Genomic DNA, 22,681 nt, shown 5'->3' on the forward strand with positions numbered 1-22,681 from the left:
GCCGAGATGAAGTAAAATTGATAAATGTGACGGTTAATCAACAGTTTGGCTCTGTAACTATATAAATATTGTTTTTAAATTCATTTAATGGTTACTGTCATTTCCCAAACATTCTCAGCCCATTCTGTTATAGTAGTGCAATACACATATTGATTGACAAAATACGATTAATTTTAATGAGTGACTGACCTTATTTAATAAATAAAAATGTAGTATTTTATCCTCCTTTAAAGATAAAAGAGTGAATTTTAAACAGTTCACCCTCATTATTGAATTATTTATGGAGCTTTTTGTAAGCACAACACTCTTATTAAACCAAAGATCTCTGTGTGAATCAATTAAAGATCAACAAGAATGTCTCAGACTGCGATATAGGAGATAAATCTCTTTGCATAGCGCAAGAGAAGATGTATAAAAGCAATGTACTCTGAGTTGGGTTAAAAGAAAATGTCAGTGTTACCACAAAGTCCAGTTATTAACTATTTCGCACATTTGTGTGTTGTTTTTTTTAAAGGGAGCAACTGGAAGAAGACAACGACACTGAATGGGGTCCAGTTGACCATTATATGCAATCTGTTTGTGATAATATGGCAATTAATTATGATAAACCTGTGAAAATTGCAAATTTGTTATCATCGTCCTTCACATTAACTCCATACATTCAGAGTTGTCAGAAACCCAAAGATCTGAAACAGAAATCCTTTATATAGGATAATCTTTTATATAGGCATATATACCGAATAACAAATACTAATAAACCAGTCTGCAGCCAGAGTGTCCTATTTGAAAGAGACTCGTTTCAGACAAGTTGCTCTCAGTGCTGCAGACTGACTAAGACTGACTGCAACATGTTGTGTCATGTGTTTATATAGTAGATGGCGGTTATTTGCAAACTTTCGCCAGTCTGTCTGAGAGTGATCCTCTGAGGTGGACCATGACTGTTTGGAGACGGGTTGCCAACCACCCTGTGATCAAAAATGAGCTGGTAATTAAATGCAAGCACAAGGCAATGGCAGATGTTCCTCTTTTCTTTCACAAGGAGCTTGCAGTTCTATTTTTTTACTCTAGCATGCCTGAGCTATCAACCGTTAGCAGGAATTTTGGAGCATTCTTTAAAATGTAATGCTATAATATTTCCAGCACATTATTATTATATTATAAGCTGTATGCCAAACACCTGTTAAAAATCAGTAACTCAAAACACTGCTTTGTGAATAGAGAGCGCCTTGTGTTATTTCTCACTGAGGCCAATTGTGCCTTGCTAATACCTGGATGACCCACATGTATCTACACCGATTACTCTGCACTGAGCACAGGTTTTCATGTCTCATTAACAGGGAAATGAGGTAATGTGAAGCGATAGCAGGCATGATGAGCACTCTTTGTCTTTGGATATGTGTACATTTGCCCGATCATTTAATTAAATGGCTATAGCTAGCTGCAGTCTAACTGGGCTGCTCATTAAACCCATAACACGAAAGCAGAAAGGCAAAATGGATCCTGATCATAATCAGGATTGAGGGAAATGATTTCCAGGCAATTGCCTCTTTAGCTTATTGAGATATTAATGTTCTCTGCATATATTTCCCTTGCTTTTCTTTGCGCACATAAATGTGTTTTGAATATTTTCATTTATCATTTAATTTGAGTGCAACCAATATTTGCCAGCTGCAAAACTATGAAAGCCTTCTTTTGAATACGTTTTTTGTATATAATTGTTTACGTCCGTGTCCATATGCAACGCCCACGCTCGTCACCCCAAACCTACCTCTTTCTCACATGGTGCTGTATATGAAATGGTTGGTTCGTCTTGTTATTATGCTACGTCTAATGATGCATAGGAAAAGCAATCAGCGAGGCGGCAGAGGAGATCTGCTCGAGGAGCAGCGTTAATAACTTAGGGAAGCAGGAGAGTGCAGGGTCCCCGCTGGTTCGACACAACAAAATACACACAGGAAATTTGCAATATGCTGCATTCACCACACTTTTTGCTCCCTACTTAATTTTTCATGTATGACTTAGTGGTTTGGTTAGGATTGACTCTGTGGCGTAAAGAATACTTCTAACGCCTGTGGTATGCACATATAAGCCCCATCTGCCATGCACATGTGTGCATCTGTGAGATCAGCGTAAGCTCAGTAGGCCGTGACCTGGTTGAGGGTAGGGTAGAGGCTTTAAATAATTTACCCGCTGCCTATTCAAGCTGAACTCACTTTCACACCTCGCCAGCAGCAACATTTCGATCTCTGCATCTCAGCTGCCGCTCGTGCCTAATGACAAGTGATGGCTGATGATGTAAACATGGATAAATGTGTTCTTACTCGAGCTCTCCTTCTCACTGAGGGTCATTTTAAATATAGCTGACACAAGTGCAACATCGAATGATGATGATGATGATGAGGATGTGTTTATGATACAAATGCGAACCATTACATAATTTATTGTAGCCTCTGCTGATTTTGCATTTTGCCCAGTAAGCACAAATCCTGCAGAGGTAAACCCATGTGCATAGTTAATGTGAACACTTGAGGCTTCGGATAGGAAAGATGCTTTGCTGGTTAAAACACTGATTAACAGTCCGTATTATACTGTCTCTCTCATAAGCTTAATACCCAGCTACAGGTGAAGGATATAAATTTAGTCTCACTTAATTTTTGGAAGCTGTAGGATTGTCAGAGTCAGCTGAGACTGTGGATTATTGTTTGTTTTTTTCAGTTGGTTTTGTTCAACTTTTTAGCCTAATTCCTAATTGCTGATCAGTGGAAACAGTTCTCTGATGTGATCAGCGAGTCTTTGTTCATCACTTATGTGATTTTAAACCTTAGTTTGAGTAACTCATCAGAGGCTTTCTATTTATGCTCCTTTTTTCCCAGTCAGGCTAATTTGTGTGTATTGACCTTCAACTTAACTGCGATTTAAGCCAGTTTATTGTAATTATTCCAAACCTCATAATATCTTGATTAACAAACTACAATTCAGTTTCATCTGATGCTTTGGATGCGCATGACATGCTGTCCTCAGCGGAGTTCCGACTGAAGTGCAAAAAAAAAAGGCATGACAGGTCCTCGCAAATTGAAATGTCAGCCATCACGTTAATTCCACAAAATCGGCGTAAGGGAAAGAGAAGGCGTTTGAGGCAGAAACATGGAGCAGCAGAGTGTTTTCACCAAACCCTTGACCCCTTCTGCCCTTCCCTTGTTCACCCCCCACCGCCCAATTTTTCATTTGCCACAGTTTTTTCATTCACTCTGCATCGCGGCGTCCTCCGCCGTTTTCACGTCCTACCTCTCAACCAGGCGCTCACATCCCCCCTCTCTCTCTCTCTCTCCCTCCCTCCCCTCATCCTATCTCTCTCTCTCTCTTTCTCTCTCTTTCGCTTTCTCTCCCTCTCGCTCTCCCGGTTTCAGCGAGATGAAGCAGGAGCTGGCGGAGGAAGGCAGCAGATGCTCCATCCTCTCCAAGCAGCACCGCTTCAACGAGCACTGCTGCATCCGCTGCTGCGCGCCCTTCACCTTCCTGCTCAACCCCAAGCGCCAGTGCCCGGACTGCCAGTACAACGTCTGCAAGACCTGCTGCACCTACAGCAAGAGGGACAAAGCGTGGCTCTGCTCAGCGTGCCAGAAGGGCAGGTTAGTGTTTCCACGCAGACACGTTCACATACACACCCTGGGCAGAGGCAGAGGCAGGGGAGATTAGGTCAGTGGAATGAATGAGGGTGAGAGATATGAGAGAAGCTATGAATTGGCTGGCTGGAGGAGACTGAAGGAAGAGGAAAATTGATGGGGGGGTAAACGGGAGGGAATTTATGAAAGAAGAAAAGAAAATTAAGTGAGGAAGAGGGCTGTAGGAATACTGACTCTGAAGGAGACAGATGGGGAAAAGTGAATGAACGAGAGGGAAAGGTGGACTTTGATGGTGACAGTGCCTTAAGGATGGGTGTGTTTTGAGTCTTTTTCTGATTTTTGTTTTGCTGCTTTTTTAAACATCATACTGTCCAATCCTTTCTTACTGAAACATCCCTGTTTCCATTTGCATTTTTCTGCATGTTTAATATGGTGATGAAGGGGAAAAGTGCAGGGCAGTTAATGAAAAGGTGGAGAAAAGTTATAAAATAAATGTTACGATTGTTGATATGAACTGTTGGTAATAGAGATACAACAAGGCAGTGGTGATGAAAATTGGCACGTGTCCATTTTTCTCCAGCAGATTTCACATTTACATAAAAAGACCCAATTTCTACAGTAAAATAAATGATTTCTTTCTGCTTTTCTCCCAAACAAAAAAGTCAGGGTTTTAAAGGAATCAATGCATGTTTGTGATTTGAAGGACAAAAAAACCAAAACAATCAGGAGCGTGTGATGCAGGGGAACGTGCCGGAGCCAATTGCATTTGCAAATGACTGCTGTGTGTGCATATGTATGTGTCTGTGTCTGTTTTGGGCTGTTTATGCATGCAGTTTTGTCCAAAGCCTTGGGAGTTATTCGTGTGTCCCGACTTGCCATTAGATGAATATTAAACTCTCTGTGTCTGAGCAGGTTGTTGAAAATACAACGCCAAAGTGTGAGTCCATTTGTGGTGGATTCAGTGGGGTTTGGGATATGATATATATGTGTGTGTTTAGGCTCTAAGTATCAGCTTGTAAAAGCTTCTTTTGTATGAGGTGATGTCTTCAAAGGTGTAATTTTTTTGTTGTAATATTAGCAACACTCCAGAAAAAACAGCAGGCATGTGTATATGTGCTGCATTTAGCATTTTCAGAGTGTGTGTGTGTGTGTGTGTGTGTGTGTGTGTGTGTGTGTGTGTGTGTGTGTGTGTGTGTTTAGGGTTAGGGTAGTAGGAGTGGACAGGATTTAAAAGCGCAACAAAGCCGCCGAAAAAAAAAATTACGCCGCCCCTCGCCTTATTTCATCCCCTCAGTCGCCTAGCTCTGTCTCTTTCTGTCTGTCATTGATTTTTGCTGCATGGTGTATTGAGTTAGATCCGCTGCCCTCGGTCCTGGTGTGTGAGACAGGAGGGAGAAGGAGGAGTGGGAGCAGGAGAGGCAGCGAAGAAGAGGAGGAGAAGGAGGGAAAGAGGTGATGGTAGTCAAAGGAGGTGACAAGATTTGCATCGATCACCTCTCCCCCTCATCTTCTTCTTCTTTCTGTCTGTCTTCCTTTTGAATGCGTGTGTGTGTGTGTGTGTGTGTGTGTGTGTGTGTGTGTGTGTACCTCTGCTGGGGGCTCTGTAATGTTCTCATTACAGCTTTAGACTGAGTCACAGATGGACCTGATGTCACAGCATTGCCGTCTATCAGCTACATATAAATACAGCACTTTTCATTAGCGCATTAAACAAGCCTAAATCTGGTTTTAGCATGAATTACTCTCTCTGGGTGGAGTCATGTCGTTTGGAACAGCTTTCACTGGGAAGAGAAGGCTGGAATTTGATTTTCAGAAATAGCTATTAGTTACGATTGCAAGAAATGCACCGGTTCGATGCAACTTACCTCCTCATCAACACTATTTTCATTAGAGAAAACATCGAATGAAATACAGTGTTAGTCAAACTCACGAGTTGAAAAAACTTCATGGGTTTTGTCTCTTTTTGAACCATTTCTGGTTAAATGCAAAATCTGTTCGCAAAGGAAACAAACCGCCAAATGCTCTCACTCGCATTCACCGGCTGTCCATCAACATTCACAGTGGCGTGGCCACGCTGCCCACAAGTGTGATCCAACTACGGAAAGCAGATTTGTAATCATTGCACACATGGACGCACTCAGAGGCTAAAGTCACCCACTCACACATGGATGCCTATTAGAATGTATGCATGTATATCCAGGCAGACTTATGCTCGCATGCAAGCAGACATGAGGACGTGCATCGGTTATGTTTGTTAATCAAGTGTGAGCAGGACTGGTTGACATAGATGTTGTAATGGGTTGCATAAATGTTTCAGGGCAACCACAGAAATGGTTGCGTGTCGATGGCAGATGGTATCTGTAGAGAAGACTCAGTGATTCGGCAGCTTTGTAATAACACCTTTCTAGCCTTGTGAAACACGCATATACTCACACACATACACATATATATATATATATGTATACACACACGCACCAAACGCATCTGTCCCCTCCTGAACGGATGGGACAGGCATGACCATTTTGCAGCCTGGTTAAATTAACGGCATCCTCGGCCCATGGTCTTCAAACACACACAACCGCTCACACATAGTATAATCACACTTGCCACACACCAGTGGTTTTTATCGGAGAAGTCAAAACATTTTAGCGGGAACTGAAAAGTAATTTTTTTTTTCTCCTTTCGGCTCAAGTTTCTCACCCAAGCACTGGTGAGAATGTTAAAGGGGCAGAGAGGGAGTAAGTAAGGTCAAGAGAGAGGAAGAAGAAGGGAGGGCAGAAGGATGAAAAAGGAATGACAGAAGAGGAAATGACCTGTCCCAGTTATTCAAGAGTGGAAATGCAAGTAAATTCTCCTTTTGCTGTGTCTCACAAATCGCTTTGTTGCTTTCTCTTTGTCTCTGCCTTTGGAAAAAATACTTGCTACTCTGCTACCCCCAGCCTTCTCTTGCTTTTAGTTTAGTATTCTCTTTTCATCCATCTTTTCCACATTTACATTAGAGCTACTGCAACTCCCTGCATTTAAACTATAGGGGCTCCTCTGTGCATCTCTATATAGAGTTGTCAGGCAGTGTATGCACAGAGGGCTGGTCTGCACAGAAATTGCAAAAAAACAAAACAAAAAAACCGAACAGACAAAATGTTTGTACTGTTTTCGTAATCTCATCCTAAAGCATGACTTTGAGGAGATTATGGCATCTGCTACGCTGTACAGTACATGTACGCAAACACTCATGCAAACAGGCGAGGCTTACACACAAGCACATGCATGAGGAATTCACAGAGAAGCAGAAAGCCATGCTGAAACTTACATTAATTGGTTTTTTTGCCATTAATTTTAATGTTTTAATCAGATCACGCATGGATGCACATCATTTTACTGTGCAACTTATAGATTAGCAAGAACAAGCGCAAACAGATCCCTGCACATATACCTCAGAGTCCTCTTGAACAGACATTTCCATGTGCGCTGCTGCAGTTACGATGTGACGTTAGCTGTGCATCGTACATCGTAAAGAGCATGTAGTCGCTACTGGTAACATGCAACCTCACACATCCACATATATGTTACATCCACTCACTGCTACAAATAGCACTCCCTGTTCAGTCCTAGAAGCTGTTTGTGAATCCGGGAGGTCCTTCTGTTTGTTTTCATGTCTAACGAGAACCATATTGATGGTTCACACCACATCTGAATGATTCAGATTTGTGATTGACAGAGGTTGTCAGTCTCATAGCAATAGGTTCATTTAAAAGGAGATGAAGGGGTGCTGATCAGATGATTCACCCAAAGGAATGTGATGCTACTGCCTCTGGTCTCGTCGTGTGAATACTTTGTTCATGGCATAAAAATGCATTTGCATAGAAATCTAACTGCATCAGTAGCATGTTTAGATCCTTTTAAAATCGTGACATTTGACAAATTCTCTAGTCTGTTTCTGCCATTTGATTCCACCTGCCCATTCTTCCATTGTGTATTGTAGACTATTTATTGATTGCCTAAATCTCCTTGTGCTGACACGCTGCCGTGCTGTTCTCACCACAAAGCCCCATATTGAAATCATTTCAGCTTTTAAGGCAAATCAATCTTGTAACTGTTTAATTGATTTTCTTAAACAGCCCCTCTACACCGTAGCTCATTAATGCTACAGACACACTAGGGGAAGCAGTAGTTGGAGAGGCAGCATGACCAAAATTACAGAAGCTGTAATCTTGTTGCCTTTGACATGGTTGTTTCAAAGACGGGGGTCTCCAACCACTTGCAGTCAGTCTTCAAAGAGACTTTTGGTCTCGATAAAACTGCAGTAAGATGGAACGGTCTCCTTTCAGTTTGTGTTGCAATCTGGTCAAGTTGGCAATGACATGCAATCGGTTTGTAATAATAGTGTAATTAACTGTTCCAGACTGGTGAAAATCGCAAATCTGTCACCTTCAGCATACACAGAAATTCACATAGATTAACTCATAACTGCATAGATTTGAAATTGAAATTCCTCCACAAATAGTGATACAGCTGCTGCAGGATGGCAATTTAATTGCAAACTGATGCTCAGCCTTATAGGAAAGTAATCAGAAAACAACCAATTGGCAACCAGCTGTTTCGAGTCCCTTGCAGGAAAGAGACATCACAAAAAATTTATTCTCACTCACGTAGACTGGTTCAGATTGATTGCAACGTGTTGGGCATCTGTGGTCGCAAATTTTGAAGCCATCTTGATAACCTTCTCCCACCCACGATGTGGAGATCCAACCTCTTTAGATCCAATTAAAATCAAGACACTCAAAAAGATGCTCTGGAAAAGAGTAGAATTCTTGGAACAGAGTTTAATACACTGAATCATACGAACAGCAGGAAAAATACATACAGACATTTAGCAAGAAAATTACATAGCAGAAAGCAAGCAAAGCGAAACCCCGGGTGTACAGCCTTAAGCACAGACAGCAGAGCAACACAGAGACGGACAGAGAGTAACAGCAGAGGGGAAAAAGTGCTGGGGGTGTCCTCTGGTCCTCTAATATACTGGGACCAGTATCCCCGCCCCCTGCTGCTGAGTAACTTTCCCACGCGCCCAAACACAGCTGCAGAGGTCAGGTACGGGCAGGGCTCTAGCTGAGTGCCCTGGCCAAAGGGACACCCTTAGGTTAACCCTTTGCTTTGCCCTCTGACAATAGGTCACAACATGGTCAAAGGTCACACATTAATCCTAATTATTAATATATAATCTTATAACTACATAGGTTCTTAAAACACTTCAGTGTAGTTCAAAGTGTGTGTGTGTGTGTGTGTGTGTGTGTGTGATTATATCGTATGATATTTTATCGTGATGTGTTTACTGTTTTGGTTGTGCTGCATGAAAGACGTTGAGTGTGTATTAGGGAAGGTTAGTTAGCTGGAGAGTGAGTTATGCAGCAGAACTCTCAGCAGCATTAACTGCCCTGTTACTGCACCACCTTAATAAACCTCGGTGAAGCAAAATGTCTTGTGCTTAAGACTCTACATGAAAGTTAAAATATATATGTTCAGTGCACATAGATATATAGTGTATATAGTTACATAGTTATACATATCAAACAAAAATCCACCACACATCTGTTTGCATTTATAAATTAGACAGCAATTATTTAGAAACCTTCGCCAATCTGAGAGTGACTGCAGTCGGTCTGAGCTGAAACAGTTGTTTCAAGATAGGTGCAAGCACTTTGTGATCACAAGTGGTTGCTCAAAGGTAGCTTCTGGGCAACTAGTTGGCCACCACAACCACTTGCAATGGAAAAATTCAGTCAAGTTACCAGGCAGCCACCGGTTTTTCAGGGTTACAAGAAGATTGTTGTCTTGTTTTTACTCTAGTCTGACAGAGCCAGACAAACAGGTTGTTTTGTACAGCTGTATATTTTTTTCTTTTACAGTTTTGTTAGAGTGCATGAATTCAAATATGCAGCTTTTATGTTGACTGTGCAGTTTCTCTGACTTTTCACCTGCCTGTCTCCAAACCCATTAATCTTCCCCCTTATCAACACCTCCACACAAATACAAAATGTAAGCATGAGATTTAATTTTCTTTCTTTTTTTTACTGCATTCACATTTTTTGCTCATGAATATTTATGTTAGCGTCTCCAAATCATCCCAAAACAATAGCGTGTGTGTTTACTAAGACACCGGTGCAAAAATTCAGTGAACTCTCACGCTGCTGCCAGACAAGCACCTACGGCTAGCAGAGGAAGCAAGTCACAGTGTGATCTTTTTCTGTCCTCCTTGCGGGGGTATTTTTATCAGTGTGGGTGAGCAAGACTATAGTCTTAGACGGGGAGGGTGTGCCCTACAGCGCCAGGCTGCAGATGAAATGTGTCTCATTTTTAATAAGACATTTGCATGTCTGTCTTGCTTTGTTTCTTGCTGCTTGTTTACTCCATGTTTCTGCCAGGTTTCTAGCAGCTGGGTGCACCGTGCATTGCAGGACAGGTTCCTTGCTGTTTTCCAATAAAGAGCCTAAATAGAAAGTTGCAAGCCTCAGTGGGTGAACAATGAAAGTCCCGACCCCCTCTTTCATTCATCACAGTGCAGCACTATCAGTTTCTAGGTTGGAATGTTTATCACACAACACAGTTAACCGTAATGCAAATTAATGTGGGTGTAATCATATTTTGCACTGCTGGGAAATATAATTCCATGTAAACTTGCTCAGGTTTATTAAAATCAGCATCCAAAATTGACACTAAACTGGGACTCTGAACATTCCCATACTTCCGGGAAGCTTTTTTATCAGAAACAAGAGTGCAGCTGAACCAACTCACAAACCCTGCATCTCTCTGAGCTGCAGGCACAGGAGAGAGAGCCACTAATCACCCTCTCTGCTTCCTTCTCCTCCTCCTCCTCTCTCCCTCCTTCACAGCCTTGTCTCGTGTCCAGCGCAGCTGACACAGTAGCCACCAGTCGATCATAACTCCTGCCTGTAATTTGCATTTCATAGAGTCACCCGGGACAGTAGGCACGCGCACGGCCTCTCACAAGATGCACACACAAACGCACTTACGGCACCCAGTGTACATCCACACTAATATGTTTTAGTTTTAGCATGCACACTAATCTAAAACTGGGACTTTTAAGAATCTCTGCTGACCCAGTTGTGGTTTGAAAACACCGGGATTGTGCTTGAGCCTGGATGTGCCGAAACTTTTAGATGGGTGATGTCAGTCGCCCATATGAAACTGGAACAGTAGTAGCAGACTCTCATGCCTTTTCCTATTTCTTCATCCTTTTGTGGATACTTGTTTCTCATTTGTTGTGACTTTGTCTGCCAATGGGAAATGCTCCAATGTGAGTGTGTTTGCTTTGCAGCAACAATTCAGTAACTGTTTACTTAATCCTTACAGATTAAGCTAAAACCTTTGGGTCTCGCTTCTCTAGATATCGACTAATAAAGTTTAAACGTTTATTAAAACCGAATAATTTCTCCTTCTCGTTGTCTGAGTTTTCTTTTTATCTTCCCTAACTTTCAGTCTAGACGGTTTGATCGCCTCTCTTTTTCTTTTTTTCAAGCGATCCGAGTGTTCTCGCAGGAAAATTGAATGTCGAGTTTTATCACAGACTCCGTGAAGAACAACCATTCAGCAGGCCATCTTGCCCAAAAGTAGCCGAATTGCCCCAGTAAGTCAATTTTATGCAAGCTACAGGTCCATCTCCTGAGTCTAGGATCATACCCACTCTACCTAAATGATATAGCTGTATTTACAGTTAATATCAATGGGAATTATAAATGTGCTGTAAACTGATATAGTTTTCATTAAAGCAGAGTTTTGCAAGGAAAATGGTTTAGCTTAGATGTAGCCTTAGGTTCAAAGAAACTCCTTGCCTTTTCATTTCAGTTCCACTTAAGTTTTATTCAGGTATATTTCTCACGTTAATTGAAGTGTACTTGCTTGAATTTTACTAATGCAATTTGTGTGTGTTACTCTCAAACTAATTACTATAGAGTTTGGTAAGCCTTGAAGCACTCTCTGTGTGTCTGTCCAGTAAGGATTTATGTGTGTGTGTGTGTTCATGTGAGTGTGAATGCTTGTATTGCAGTGCTTCTTATCGTGTGGCTCCTTGTGTAGCATAAAAGCCTTTTCTCTGTAGGGGATGAGGTCTTGTTGAAAGCAATAAATCACTATTATTCAGGTAAACATGCGAGCGCACACATGCACAAAAAGAACCTTGGACGTTCCCTCTTGCGGGTGTGCTAATTCCTGTCAGTTGTGCTATTACCAGTGTGTTATTTTGCAGCTATGGCTCTGAGTTATTAATGTCTCTCTGATGTCACTAGTCAGGCTCCACATCCCAGGCCTCCTCCGTATGTGTGTGTGTGTGTGTGTGTGTAGGTGGGTGAGACTGAATCAGTTACACCTCTGAACTGAGCACCTCTCCAGGTCCAGTTGTGGAGCGAGCTACACTGAAGCAGCACAATCCGCAGTGCCTGTGATCTGATGTGTACCAGCAGGTAAAATCCTGTAATTTCTCGACCGGGGAAACTGGCTGCCATGTTGTAACGCTCCATGTGAAGCCAGTGATTTACAGCTTTCAGTGCTCACACAGCAAGCCTGCAGAACCGAGGTGATTGGAAATAAATAAATAAAGCAGTTTGTGCAGTAAGTTGGCTAGTGGTTTATAACACAAGCTATAAAACTCATCTTTTCATTGTGGGTTAGTGGAAATGGAGACAGAAAAGTACCTACTAATGCTGCTTTATAGTCGAGTCTATCTTTTGTGTGTTCGATTGGAAACCTTTATTGGAAATTTTTTCCACTCAACCTCTACATTTGAGTAAATCTTTAGTCCTGACAGTGTCTGGTTGGGGTGCGGTACGATACTGCACAAAAGTCTTGATTTCTTTACATTTTGTTAGGAAAATGGCAAATGGGTCCATTAATTAAAACGTGTGCAAAAATGCGTGGAAATACCGTGTATACGGCAGAAGCAGAGTTTCTACAATTCTAATGAAATAATTGCTATGATCACCTTTAGTCTTCAGTGTAACTTGAACTCTCTTATGTCTCATTTCTTTAACACTCAAAGCTGTTCTTTAGATGTTGGCTCCCTTTTGTTCCATCATGGACCCCCAACTCCATAGCAGCTTAGCATCTAGACCCTCCTCTTACATTAGCTGCAAAATTATTATAGCTAATATTCCCTTCCACTAAAAAAAAGAAAATGAGTCATTTTTAGTTTATTATTGATTTGGTAAATCAAGCAAACTGTATCCTCCAGTATGGTTTAAACAGACCACATATTTGTGGCTATTAGTGCAGTGCTGCTGGAGAATCTGTGTGTTTTACTCGTGTCATTTGAGGTCAGCACTTTTAATCCATCTACTAACATTTACAAAGTAAAGACCTTGTAGCTCAGTAACTACTGCACATTGTCTTACTCAAATAGAAATTTTAATATGCACATTCTCCCTTTGAGCCCTCTCCTCCCTCACTGACTCACTCTGTTTCACAATGACTGCTTTTGCAGATGTGATCTATCAATAACATCTTCAGCAGGGGAGATACCCCACAGTACAGCCATTCATGTCTGATATCCTGATGGACTGGCAGGGGAAGATGTGAACTCAATGATTGGCAGATCAGTGGAATCAATCTCTGGTTTTTGGTTATGAATTAGGTTTAGTGGCTTTCACAACACACTGAGATCACAATTTATTCCTTTTCCTGTAAATCTTCAAGAATTTGGCATGAAATGAAAAATATTGCATGAATAGTAATAGTTTTTTTTCTCATCCTAACTTCACCTCTCACTTTTTCTCTTCCTCTTCTGCACCCTCATCCTTCCCTCAGGCAGATCATCCTGTCTGATCTCCTGTCACAGTGAACCCTCTGCAGTGTAACAGAAGTTATTATTGCTGCGGGATTTTCATACTCATTGCACATTCCTTGGTTTGAACCCAAGAGTCCCTTTAATGAAAGTTAGGTTTTTTTAACCCAATTTTCCAGTATTTTTATACATTCTGTCAATGTTGGGTTAGATTTCACAAGGATTTAAGAAGCATATATCCTGCAAAATGACTACTGAGAAGGATCTGCAAGGAGCAAGAACTGTAACATAAATCCTTTGACTGATTAAATAAATACACTGATCCATTAATCATGGCTTAATTGAACTAACAATTACTTTAAAAGTAAAGCTTCAGTTTCCCTCTAGAAATGACTGAACAGCACAAAATCTCTGAAATACAGTTTTGGTGCACCTGTTGACTAAAAGAGAGTTTAATTGAGTGTGAACATGGACATGAGCATGGTTATTGGTGTCAGACAGGTTGGTGAAACACACTGAACAGGACTCTAGTTTCTAGAGGGTACGTCACTGATAGATAAGCAGGGATGTCAAACTCAGAGTACATCATGCGCCATATACAGCCCACTCTAATATTAAGTGGGGCATTGTTTGTTTTTTCAGTAATATAACGTAGAAGATCGGCAGAAAAGTGATCGAACTAATTGAATCATTCTGAAAAACAAAATGTGCTTGAAATGGCACTAAGCTATAAAAAACAGGCTAATACTTTGAGTGTATGTAGGTCACTACTCCCCTGCACTACATGCTGCAGTTACATTTACTGCGACCTTTTTTTTTTTTTTTTTTGTAAATAAAGCCAAATATTTTTGGCTGATAATAAAAGACAAGCTGACTCCGCTAAATATCTATTTACAGTCTACCAGATCTGTGATTCAAATTATATTTGACATGAGCTGACCTTGTTCCAAACACCCGAGTTTGCCAGATGTGGTTCAGCTGAGTGAGTCATGAGGTGTTTAATCAAAGTATAATATGTCATGAAAATTAGAAACAAGTCTTTGAATGACTTTAATAGACTGGCAACATGTCCAGGGTGTACCCTTCCTCTCTCACTGTGACCCCTGAGATTGGCTTCAGCTCCCAATTAGCCTGAATTAGTTAAGCACAAGAGGATGGCTGGACGAGTTTTGAAGTAAAGAGGAGTGTGTTCAAATAAAATTAGGAACATAAACTCTTAAAGGTTTTCATAGTTACACATAAATGCAGTAAATATTTTATGTATCAACATAAAGTATAAATACATAACTGATGGAGTAGCAGTTCACCAAAACACATAAAAGTATCAGTTAAGTTTTTAATAGCTGATCAAAGCTATTGCTATATTTTCCACTTAAGGGAAAGCACAGGTGTAGTAATGATGGCTGCATTCCACTTTGATGATGTCACGCTTTTGCGTGTGTTGGCTCATTGTGATGGTGTACTGAAAAACTTGTGTGTAAGTGAGTCATTATTAATTCACCCTGTGCTTCCTCCAAAGAGAGGAAGCGTCTGTGCAACACAGCATAAATTACCATAAACATGTAGAAGGTTTTATTTAATTAACCAGGTTCATTTTAAAACAGTGTTTCTGATTATGTGACTTTATTGCTGCTCGCGTTTTCTTTGACAAGCCTTCAGAGGGCTGCCTGATATCCGTCAGTTGTCCTTGCAGCATATGCTCGGGCATGCTGAGAAATATAATGCACACATCTGACATGTGGACTTAATGCACTGGGAAATGGAGCCAGTGTAAATGAATAACAATTAGACGAATATGCTAATTTCACTACCCCACTTTCCCTGTGCTGTTGCCGTTCCGAAGGACTTCAAGTGGTGTGTATGTACACATCCTTATTGCGCTCTCTGCTGCATATCAATAGCTGTACAGTGCTCCAGGCCTCCTGTCTCATTGCACCTCCTCTTCCATTTTTCAGCGCTTTAAATGAGGCTTTGTCTGTGCATCACTGCGGCGCTTAGAGCACTCCGTTCACCTTGTTTAGTCATGATTTCCCACCTGAGAGAGGAGTGCTGTTTGATCTCATTTGTTGAAAAATCACATGATGTTATCAAGTCTGTACCTCCTGCTGTTTCTGGGGCTGGTGGATTGGTGCTGGATACCTCCCTGCCTGCATTGTCAGTTTTGAAACAGCCATGTGAAGTTTTCCACCTTCTTTATTGTTAATCATTTTATCTACTAATGTCACCAAGAAAATGGAGGGATAGGATTCCCATTTAAGCATTTACCATAATTTCAGAGTCTCTGTATTAAGAAGTGCGATTCTTATGTTCTGTACCAGAGGGCATGCGTTTCACCTCCTTGTTGTATTGTCATATATTAAAATCAAGTACAAGTTCTCTGTCAGTTTTCTAAAAAACAAACTGGTTTCAGGGATTCTTTGCTCTGGATGTTCTACTGGAAGAGTTATAGATTTATACTTTCACTTTCTTTTAGTATGTTCCCAAAACACAAGCAATGCCGTATCAAATCTAAATATGGACAGATCTATTTTTTTTTATTAATCTGTTGGCAAAAAAGCCACAGAACATCTTTCAGGAGATAGCTCCTCTGAACATGGAATGACCGCTGATCCATAGCAACTAATGCAATTGGAAAACAATAGGAATCCCCCTCCTTTTCTGTCTCTGTGTGCCTTTCAGGCTGTGTGTTTAGAGCAGCAGCAAAGGAACCCGGGTGATGTTGTCTGATTCAAATGGGATCAAAGCAGCTGTTCATATCGGAGCTGCCAATGTGAAAGATATCAAAGCAGCAAGCAGACACACTTGTGCAGCGATCTAGTTCACAAACACACACACGCACGTATGCAAACGCAAAGTGAGGTACTTTGTGCACATTTCTTGGCATAAGAGCTCGCAAATAAGAGTGCAATGCACAAATGTACTCTGCGCTGCTATTGAGACTTGTGGCAGCTTTTTATAACAAATAGGGGGCCATGTTGCAGAAATATGTCGCATATGTGTCGGTTTTCGTTGTCTTATTTGCAATGTGTCTTTATTGTGTGAGTCAACGTGACTATTAATTTATGTGTTATGTGCATTAAGTGCCCTGAGTATCGAGTGCTTTTACCTGCAGAGGTTTCTTTGTGGAAGCCTTGCAGGTTCTTTCGTGATTACCTGACTTGTAGATTCATGCATTTTGAATGAAGGCTTTCTCCACAGTTGTGGAGCCTCTCTCTCTCGCTCTCCCCCACTTTCTGCGTCACCACTCTCTTGCTTTCTGTCACTCTCTTGTTCTGTATCCCAGCCTCTCTCTCTATCTGTGGCATGAAACCATCCTCACTCGCCCTCGGCTAGGATCATTTTTCACCCCAGCAAACGGCCGCAGGATTCATACATCCACGCTGTTTCTGTTTACTTCAGCATACACATCTTGAGGGGGGAGGTATGTGAAGAATACGTAAGTGAGTTTGAAATCCCCTAAACCTGGACCCATCTCCTGTTGACGGTATGAAAAAAGATCGCCTCTCTACCTGCAGAGGACACACACGGACCTAACAGATAAACATGAATCTCTAGTGTTTACTAGAGATGGACCGATCCGATATTACGTATCGGTATCGGTCCGATACTGACCTAAATTACTGGATCGGATATCGGAGAAAAATAAAAAATGTAATCCGATCCATTAAATATCACGAAAGCACCTCACAAAACTTGCAACACGCCGTAACTCACCTCAGAACGTTAGCACGTCGGAGCAGTATGCATCACGTGATAGAGCGGCTGTGGCATGCGGGACCTGTCGGTGCTCTGGATAGCATGTGGAGCTTCGCTAGCAACCCGGCATTTCATCTCCGACAAAGTTATCCCCGAGAGAAGTAAAGCAAGTGTGTAAGTCCATCTCTGAATGTTTGTAAAGCATTCCTGCGTTAAGCTTACCAAACGATATATGGAGCGACTGCCTCTTCTGGCTGCTACTTCAATCATGAAACTGCTTAACGATCAGCTGATCGGCTTTTCTGTCACGAGTCCGTGTCTCTAGTTTGTTTTTGGCCCACTTTGCACCAGAAAGAGGAAACCAGCGGCTGAACAACAGCAGCACGTTTAAGCTTGATCAGCTGTTGTTAGAATTTATTTATTATTACTTTCTACTCGAGGATCTTTTTCTACGTAGCTGACGTTGGTAACTGTGCAGGGGCGGATCTAGCAAAGTTTAGCCAGGGGGGCCGATAGGGCATTAACAGGGAAAAGGGGGCACAAAGACATACTTTTCTTTCTTATTCTCATTTAAAATGTCTAGCTTTTAATAAATAATTATCTGACACCCAAAGTTTTAATTTGATGTAAAATGAATAGAAGTCAATTACTGTATATAGCAACTATTAAGTCTAATATACCCTAGTAAGCTATAGTACATTTTCCTTTGGGAAGGTACCATCTGTGCAGTCTGCAATTTTGTTGAAGAAAGATGTTGAATCTATTTAATATTTCTTGAAAAATAATTGATTTCTGTGCATTTATTTTTTCACACTGCATCAAATTAAGGTTGATTACGTCGATTAAGCATCATGAGGTGGAGCGTGAGGGGTGGTTCCCTATTTTTTATTTATTTATTTTTGTTGTTGCTGGGAGTTGGAACCCTATTAGTTAGGTTGCTTAATATTTACGCTAAGTACTCTTTAAAATACCAGAATAGGGAGGATGGTGTAGGTTTAAGTTTATTAGATTGATCAGTATTGCTGAACTATGAAATTTATTTTTTTTTGCATATAGGTATAACAGAATAGCTTTAGTTTAGTTGTTGTTTTAAACTTGAGTATGAACTTATACAAAATGCAGCAAGATATTTAAAAAAAAAACAGTTTTGATTAAAAAACACTATATCGGATTCATATCGGTATCGGTATCAGACATAAAGTGGTATCGTGCCATCTCTAGTGTTTACAAGCAGACAGACTAATGCACACTTCGGGGATACAGGACAAAGTATCATCTGGAAGAAATATATATATTTTACCACGAACACACTCAGAAATCTTGGTACAAACATAGACTGCGAAAAACTCAAAGATGGACAAAGATAAAAGGACAAGGAAGAAATATGGATAGAAGAAATGAGGTGAAGAAGAGGTTAAACACATCTTTGGGTTAGATCTTGCTTGCTAATCCCTTTCCTTACCACCTCCACACACACACCAAAACACTTCCCCACATTCTGACATTGCATTGGAGAAGATTGTTTGGGTGCATAGGTCAAGTGTAATTCATTAGTTTATCTCACCACTTACCATGTTTGCAGCCTCTTAGTGGCTCTGGTTTATACAGAGAATGCTCACTCCTCCACTGTGCCTGTCACTTGAACACAGCATACCCTACAATCAACTTTCCAGCATCAGATTTTAATTCTACACGTCCAGTTGACATTTTCATCTAGTCAGATATGTAGCTTTAAATAAAAATACCTCAAGCAGAACACATTACTTTTTCAGCTTGTTCTTTATTCAGTTTTGTGACTCATAGTTCCTCATATATAAAAAAATAAATAACCAACGGAATTTTTTTTACTACCCAGAGGCTTCAGATTCAGATTGGGCCCAACTGCACACAGTAGAGGAGAAGGGTGCATGTAGTGTGTGTGTAATGGTAAACACAAGCCATAGTTATTCCCTGCCCTAAACAAGGGATTTTTGTGCTTTAACCAAACCAAACAGAAACTCAAAGTAAAAAGGCAAAATCACTAAAACATATGTACTACCTACCTCAATCTCTGGGGTTAAAGTTCAGCAAATGACTCACGCCATCACCTACTTCACCTCTGTTGAATAAAGACTTGCCACGATTGTTTCAGCAAACACCCATATGTGTTATATATACCACCACCACCACTTAATGTTGTAAGCCTATTGAACCAGCTACAAGGAGGGGGAGAGCCCATACAAGCTAAATCTGTGTGAGTGATAACAGTCATTTAGCCTAATATTTAGCCTAATGGGCTGATAACATTTAAAGCAGGTGCATGAAAAAGAATGGCAAGAGAATCCTTTATCTTGTGAAGGCAACGTTATGAGTCACAGCTGAAGTCTGAGTGATCGGCCACATTAGCTCTTTACAACACTTCCAACACAGCAGTATGAAGCTGAATTAGATTCCATGAAAAATCTCAACAACAAATGTTGAGAGTGCAACTGCAGGTATCTATTAAATAAGAACAAAGATAAAAATAGGATGTGCAACATATTTTTAAAAGGTTTAAATAGGTTTCTTAACAAAATGTGGAATTTTCTGTAACAAACTTTGCATGATGTGTATAATACAACATGAATTAGACACACTTAAATTTTACAATATTCATTCATTCAGACCTCAGATGTTTTATTAACACTTTCCCGAAAACATCTGAGTATCTCTTTCATAGTGATAAATATTGTCTTCGTTCCCTCACCCCCAGCCAGTCATTGTGGATGGCTGCCCCTCTATGGGCTTGATTCTGCTGGAGGTCTCTTCCTGTTAAAAGGGAGTTTTCCCTTCCCACCATAACCAAGTGCTTCCTCATAGAGGTTCATCCTATTGTAGGAGTTTTCTTCCATTACTGTGGGCCTTTACAATATAACGTACTTCAGGGCAACTGTTATTCTGACACTGTGTGTGTGGCGCTATCTAAATAAAATACAATTGAACAGGACTTGGATACTTTATTCCAAATGTCAAAAATGATTATTTTAAAATAAATTTGGGAGAACTGAGTATCCCATATTTATGAAGGGTTTTTCCTGTATTTGCAGCAGCATACATTGCAGCTGTATGTCTGTCCATACACTGACCGCCACAACCTCTTTCAATATTGACTTTGCCATCAGATGCAGAATATCACCTTGATGTCTGCACTGATCGCACCTAGAGGTCACTGATAATGATCAAAACAATTCCTACTTGGAGGCAGTGAGAGAAGGTATCTATGCACTCGCACTTTGCACCCTCCACCTCTTCCTGGCTTCAATTACTCAGTGTGACAGCATTAGTGTGAATAATGCAGCGCTTCCCTGCCCTGGCCTGGAGTATGGTGCACGTCTGCATGTGCACACTGACATGAAAGAGGAAGGGCAAAGGTTCTTCTGAGTGATCAAAGCCAAAAACTCGCAAAAAGATGCTTAAACAGCAGTGTGTTAATGCACCAGTCATCCAAATGAGCTTAATCTTTGAACTGGTACATTTTCCTTCATATGTTGCCATATATGATTTTGCTTTTCTGATGTAGTTTTGGAAGGTTTTATCCTCATGAAGCTTACATTGGTAATTAAAAGACGAGAAAAAATATAGGCTGAAAAGATTATGATCTGACCTAATGGTGAAATAGTTTGAAGGTGAGGTTATATCCTCTCACGCTGCGGTAAAGCCCTCTTAGCTTAGTATGTGTTTGGTTAGTCATATAGGGTAGACTGTCACAGAGGCCACTGGTTGATGGATGGCACTCTGTTTCATCTACACTGCATCCATCTTTGCAGCCTGCTATCCTCTCATCCACTTCACACTAACATCATATCTCCAATATACAGTCCCTCACAAGCCTGATCACACTGAAGCTATTGGTGCATGATGATATGTCACAGTCTGACATGTACCTTTTGAATATTGTTTCCACAATTGTAAGACACTCCAAGTTGATCTATATATGTATCTGTTGAACTCAAACTCTTTCATGGCATGCATTTTTAATTTCTCTCTGTTATTTGGGCTGATTGGGATGTGATGAATGTTTTTCTGAGAAAAATGAGATCCACATATGAGGACATTCGTTTTAAATTTTGATAGAGCAGTGGCAGTATAATGTCCCCGTAAGTGGATAACAGGCCCTTGTAGAGCAAAATTTAGTATTTTGGACTAGACAACCCAAAATGTGATGTCCACATATGTGGACGCCAGGTCCTAGGAGGTTAAGAAACTCTTTTAATATTGTTACCCTGTTTTAATTTACCCAGATCTCTTTATGAAAAATAGAGAAATGAATGAAGAGACCAACTTGAAAACAATAATATGTTGACAAAAAAAGCAAAAGGGGGAATGAAGGGGGAATGGTGCAAAAGGCATAAAGAATATGATGATGATGATGATAACTCCTTTTCAGCTCATAGTAAAAGACAATGAGGGATTTCTCCTCTTCAGTTGGTGAGCCATTCCCCTCTCAACCCTCCCATCTGTCTCAGTCACCACAAAATCAGCGATGGCGCAGAGAAAACACCATGCTGTAAATGGGGAAGGATGGATGAGTAAGAGAGAAGAGATAAATTAGTGTGTGTGTGTGTGTGTACTTGTTTTACTACATTTGTGGGGTCTGATAACCAGGAGCCCACTATATTTGTAGGATACAACAGCTTTTGGGGACCCCACATGTTTCAAATTTCAGGTAGACAGCCAAGGTTTGGTTTTAGAGCATTGGGCTAGGAAATGCAATGAAGGGTCACCATAAAGAGAAGTGTACAAGGATGTCTATGTGTGTGTGATTGAGCGTGTATGCACACTGCATGCATTTCTGTGCCTAACATTAATGATTCATTGTCATCCGTCTCCCACGCCCTGTCTACCAGACTGAGCCGGGTAGAGTTATTAGCTTTGTACCATGTCTGTGTGAGTGCTCAAGATAATGTTATATTTATCTTTATAGTTACCTGAAAGTGTTCGACTTAGCACAAACAGGGTAAACTGAGGTAATTAAGAAATATTAAGCACGACGATTATAAACTGTAAACAGTTCCTATTGTAGTGGGCTTGTTATAGTAATTACTTTAATGTCGTCTTCATCACAAGAATAATTAGCCTTCGTTTTTACGTCCTAAATTCCTTTTTTTGGTCCTGATGCAAATGAGGAGCTTTGACCTTCTAGCTGTAGCTCTGAAACATAAATCTGACTTTTTAGTTGCAAAAAATAGATTTTTTTTTTATCTTTATTTTGAACATGTTGAAAAAGTACAACAAAATAGAATTAAAAGAGACAAATGAACAAAGCAAAACAAAAGGAAAACGAGCAACCACAACTCCAAATAACATTCATGTTCAAAAAGGAGCAGGAAGAAGCATAAGCTTATTTAATCCCACCCCTTTTCCACTATCTAGTATCAATAGACTACAGAAATACCTCCTTGCAATTAGATTGCTACATAGCAGTTGTCTTTAACCTCTCTTTGTAACCTTTGTCACTAGCACGTGTACATTACTTTCACGGTCTGGCTAAGCATGTCCAATATTCTTTAAAAAATGCTAATATTCAGATAAATGTTGCTAGTTGATATCA

The 22,681-nt window shown here is 40.5% G+C and overlaps 1 protein-coding gene across 3 annotated transcripts in view; it reads left to right on the plus strand.

The window, feature by feature from the left end:
- myripb (myosin VIIA and Rab interacting protein b) overlaps positions 1 to 22,681 on the plus strand; it is a 128,264-nt gene that overhangs the window by 67,726 nt on the left and 37,857 nt on the right. For 2 of the 3 annotated variants that reach the window (XM_082546504.1, XM_082546505.1), the window contains exon 3: positions 3,408 to 3,629. In XM_082546504.1, coding sequence (XP_082402630.1) covers positions 3,408 to 3,629 — 222 coding nt within the window. Of the gene's footprint in view, positions 1 to 3,407; positions 3,630 to 16,992; positions 17,287 to 22,681 lie in introns of those variants that run through there. The other variant, XM_082546506.1, reaches the window with a different exon arrangement.

The sequence above is a fragment of the Aulonocara stuartgranti genome (genome assembly GCF_965226115.1).
Source record: "Aulonocara stuartgranti genome assembly, chromosome: 9".
Classification (NCBI taxonomy): domain Eukaryota; kingdom Metazoa; phylum Chordata; class Actinopteri; order Cichliformes; family Cichlidae; genus Aulonocara; species Aulonocara stuartgranti.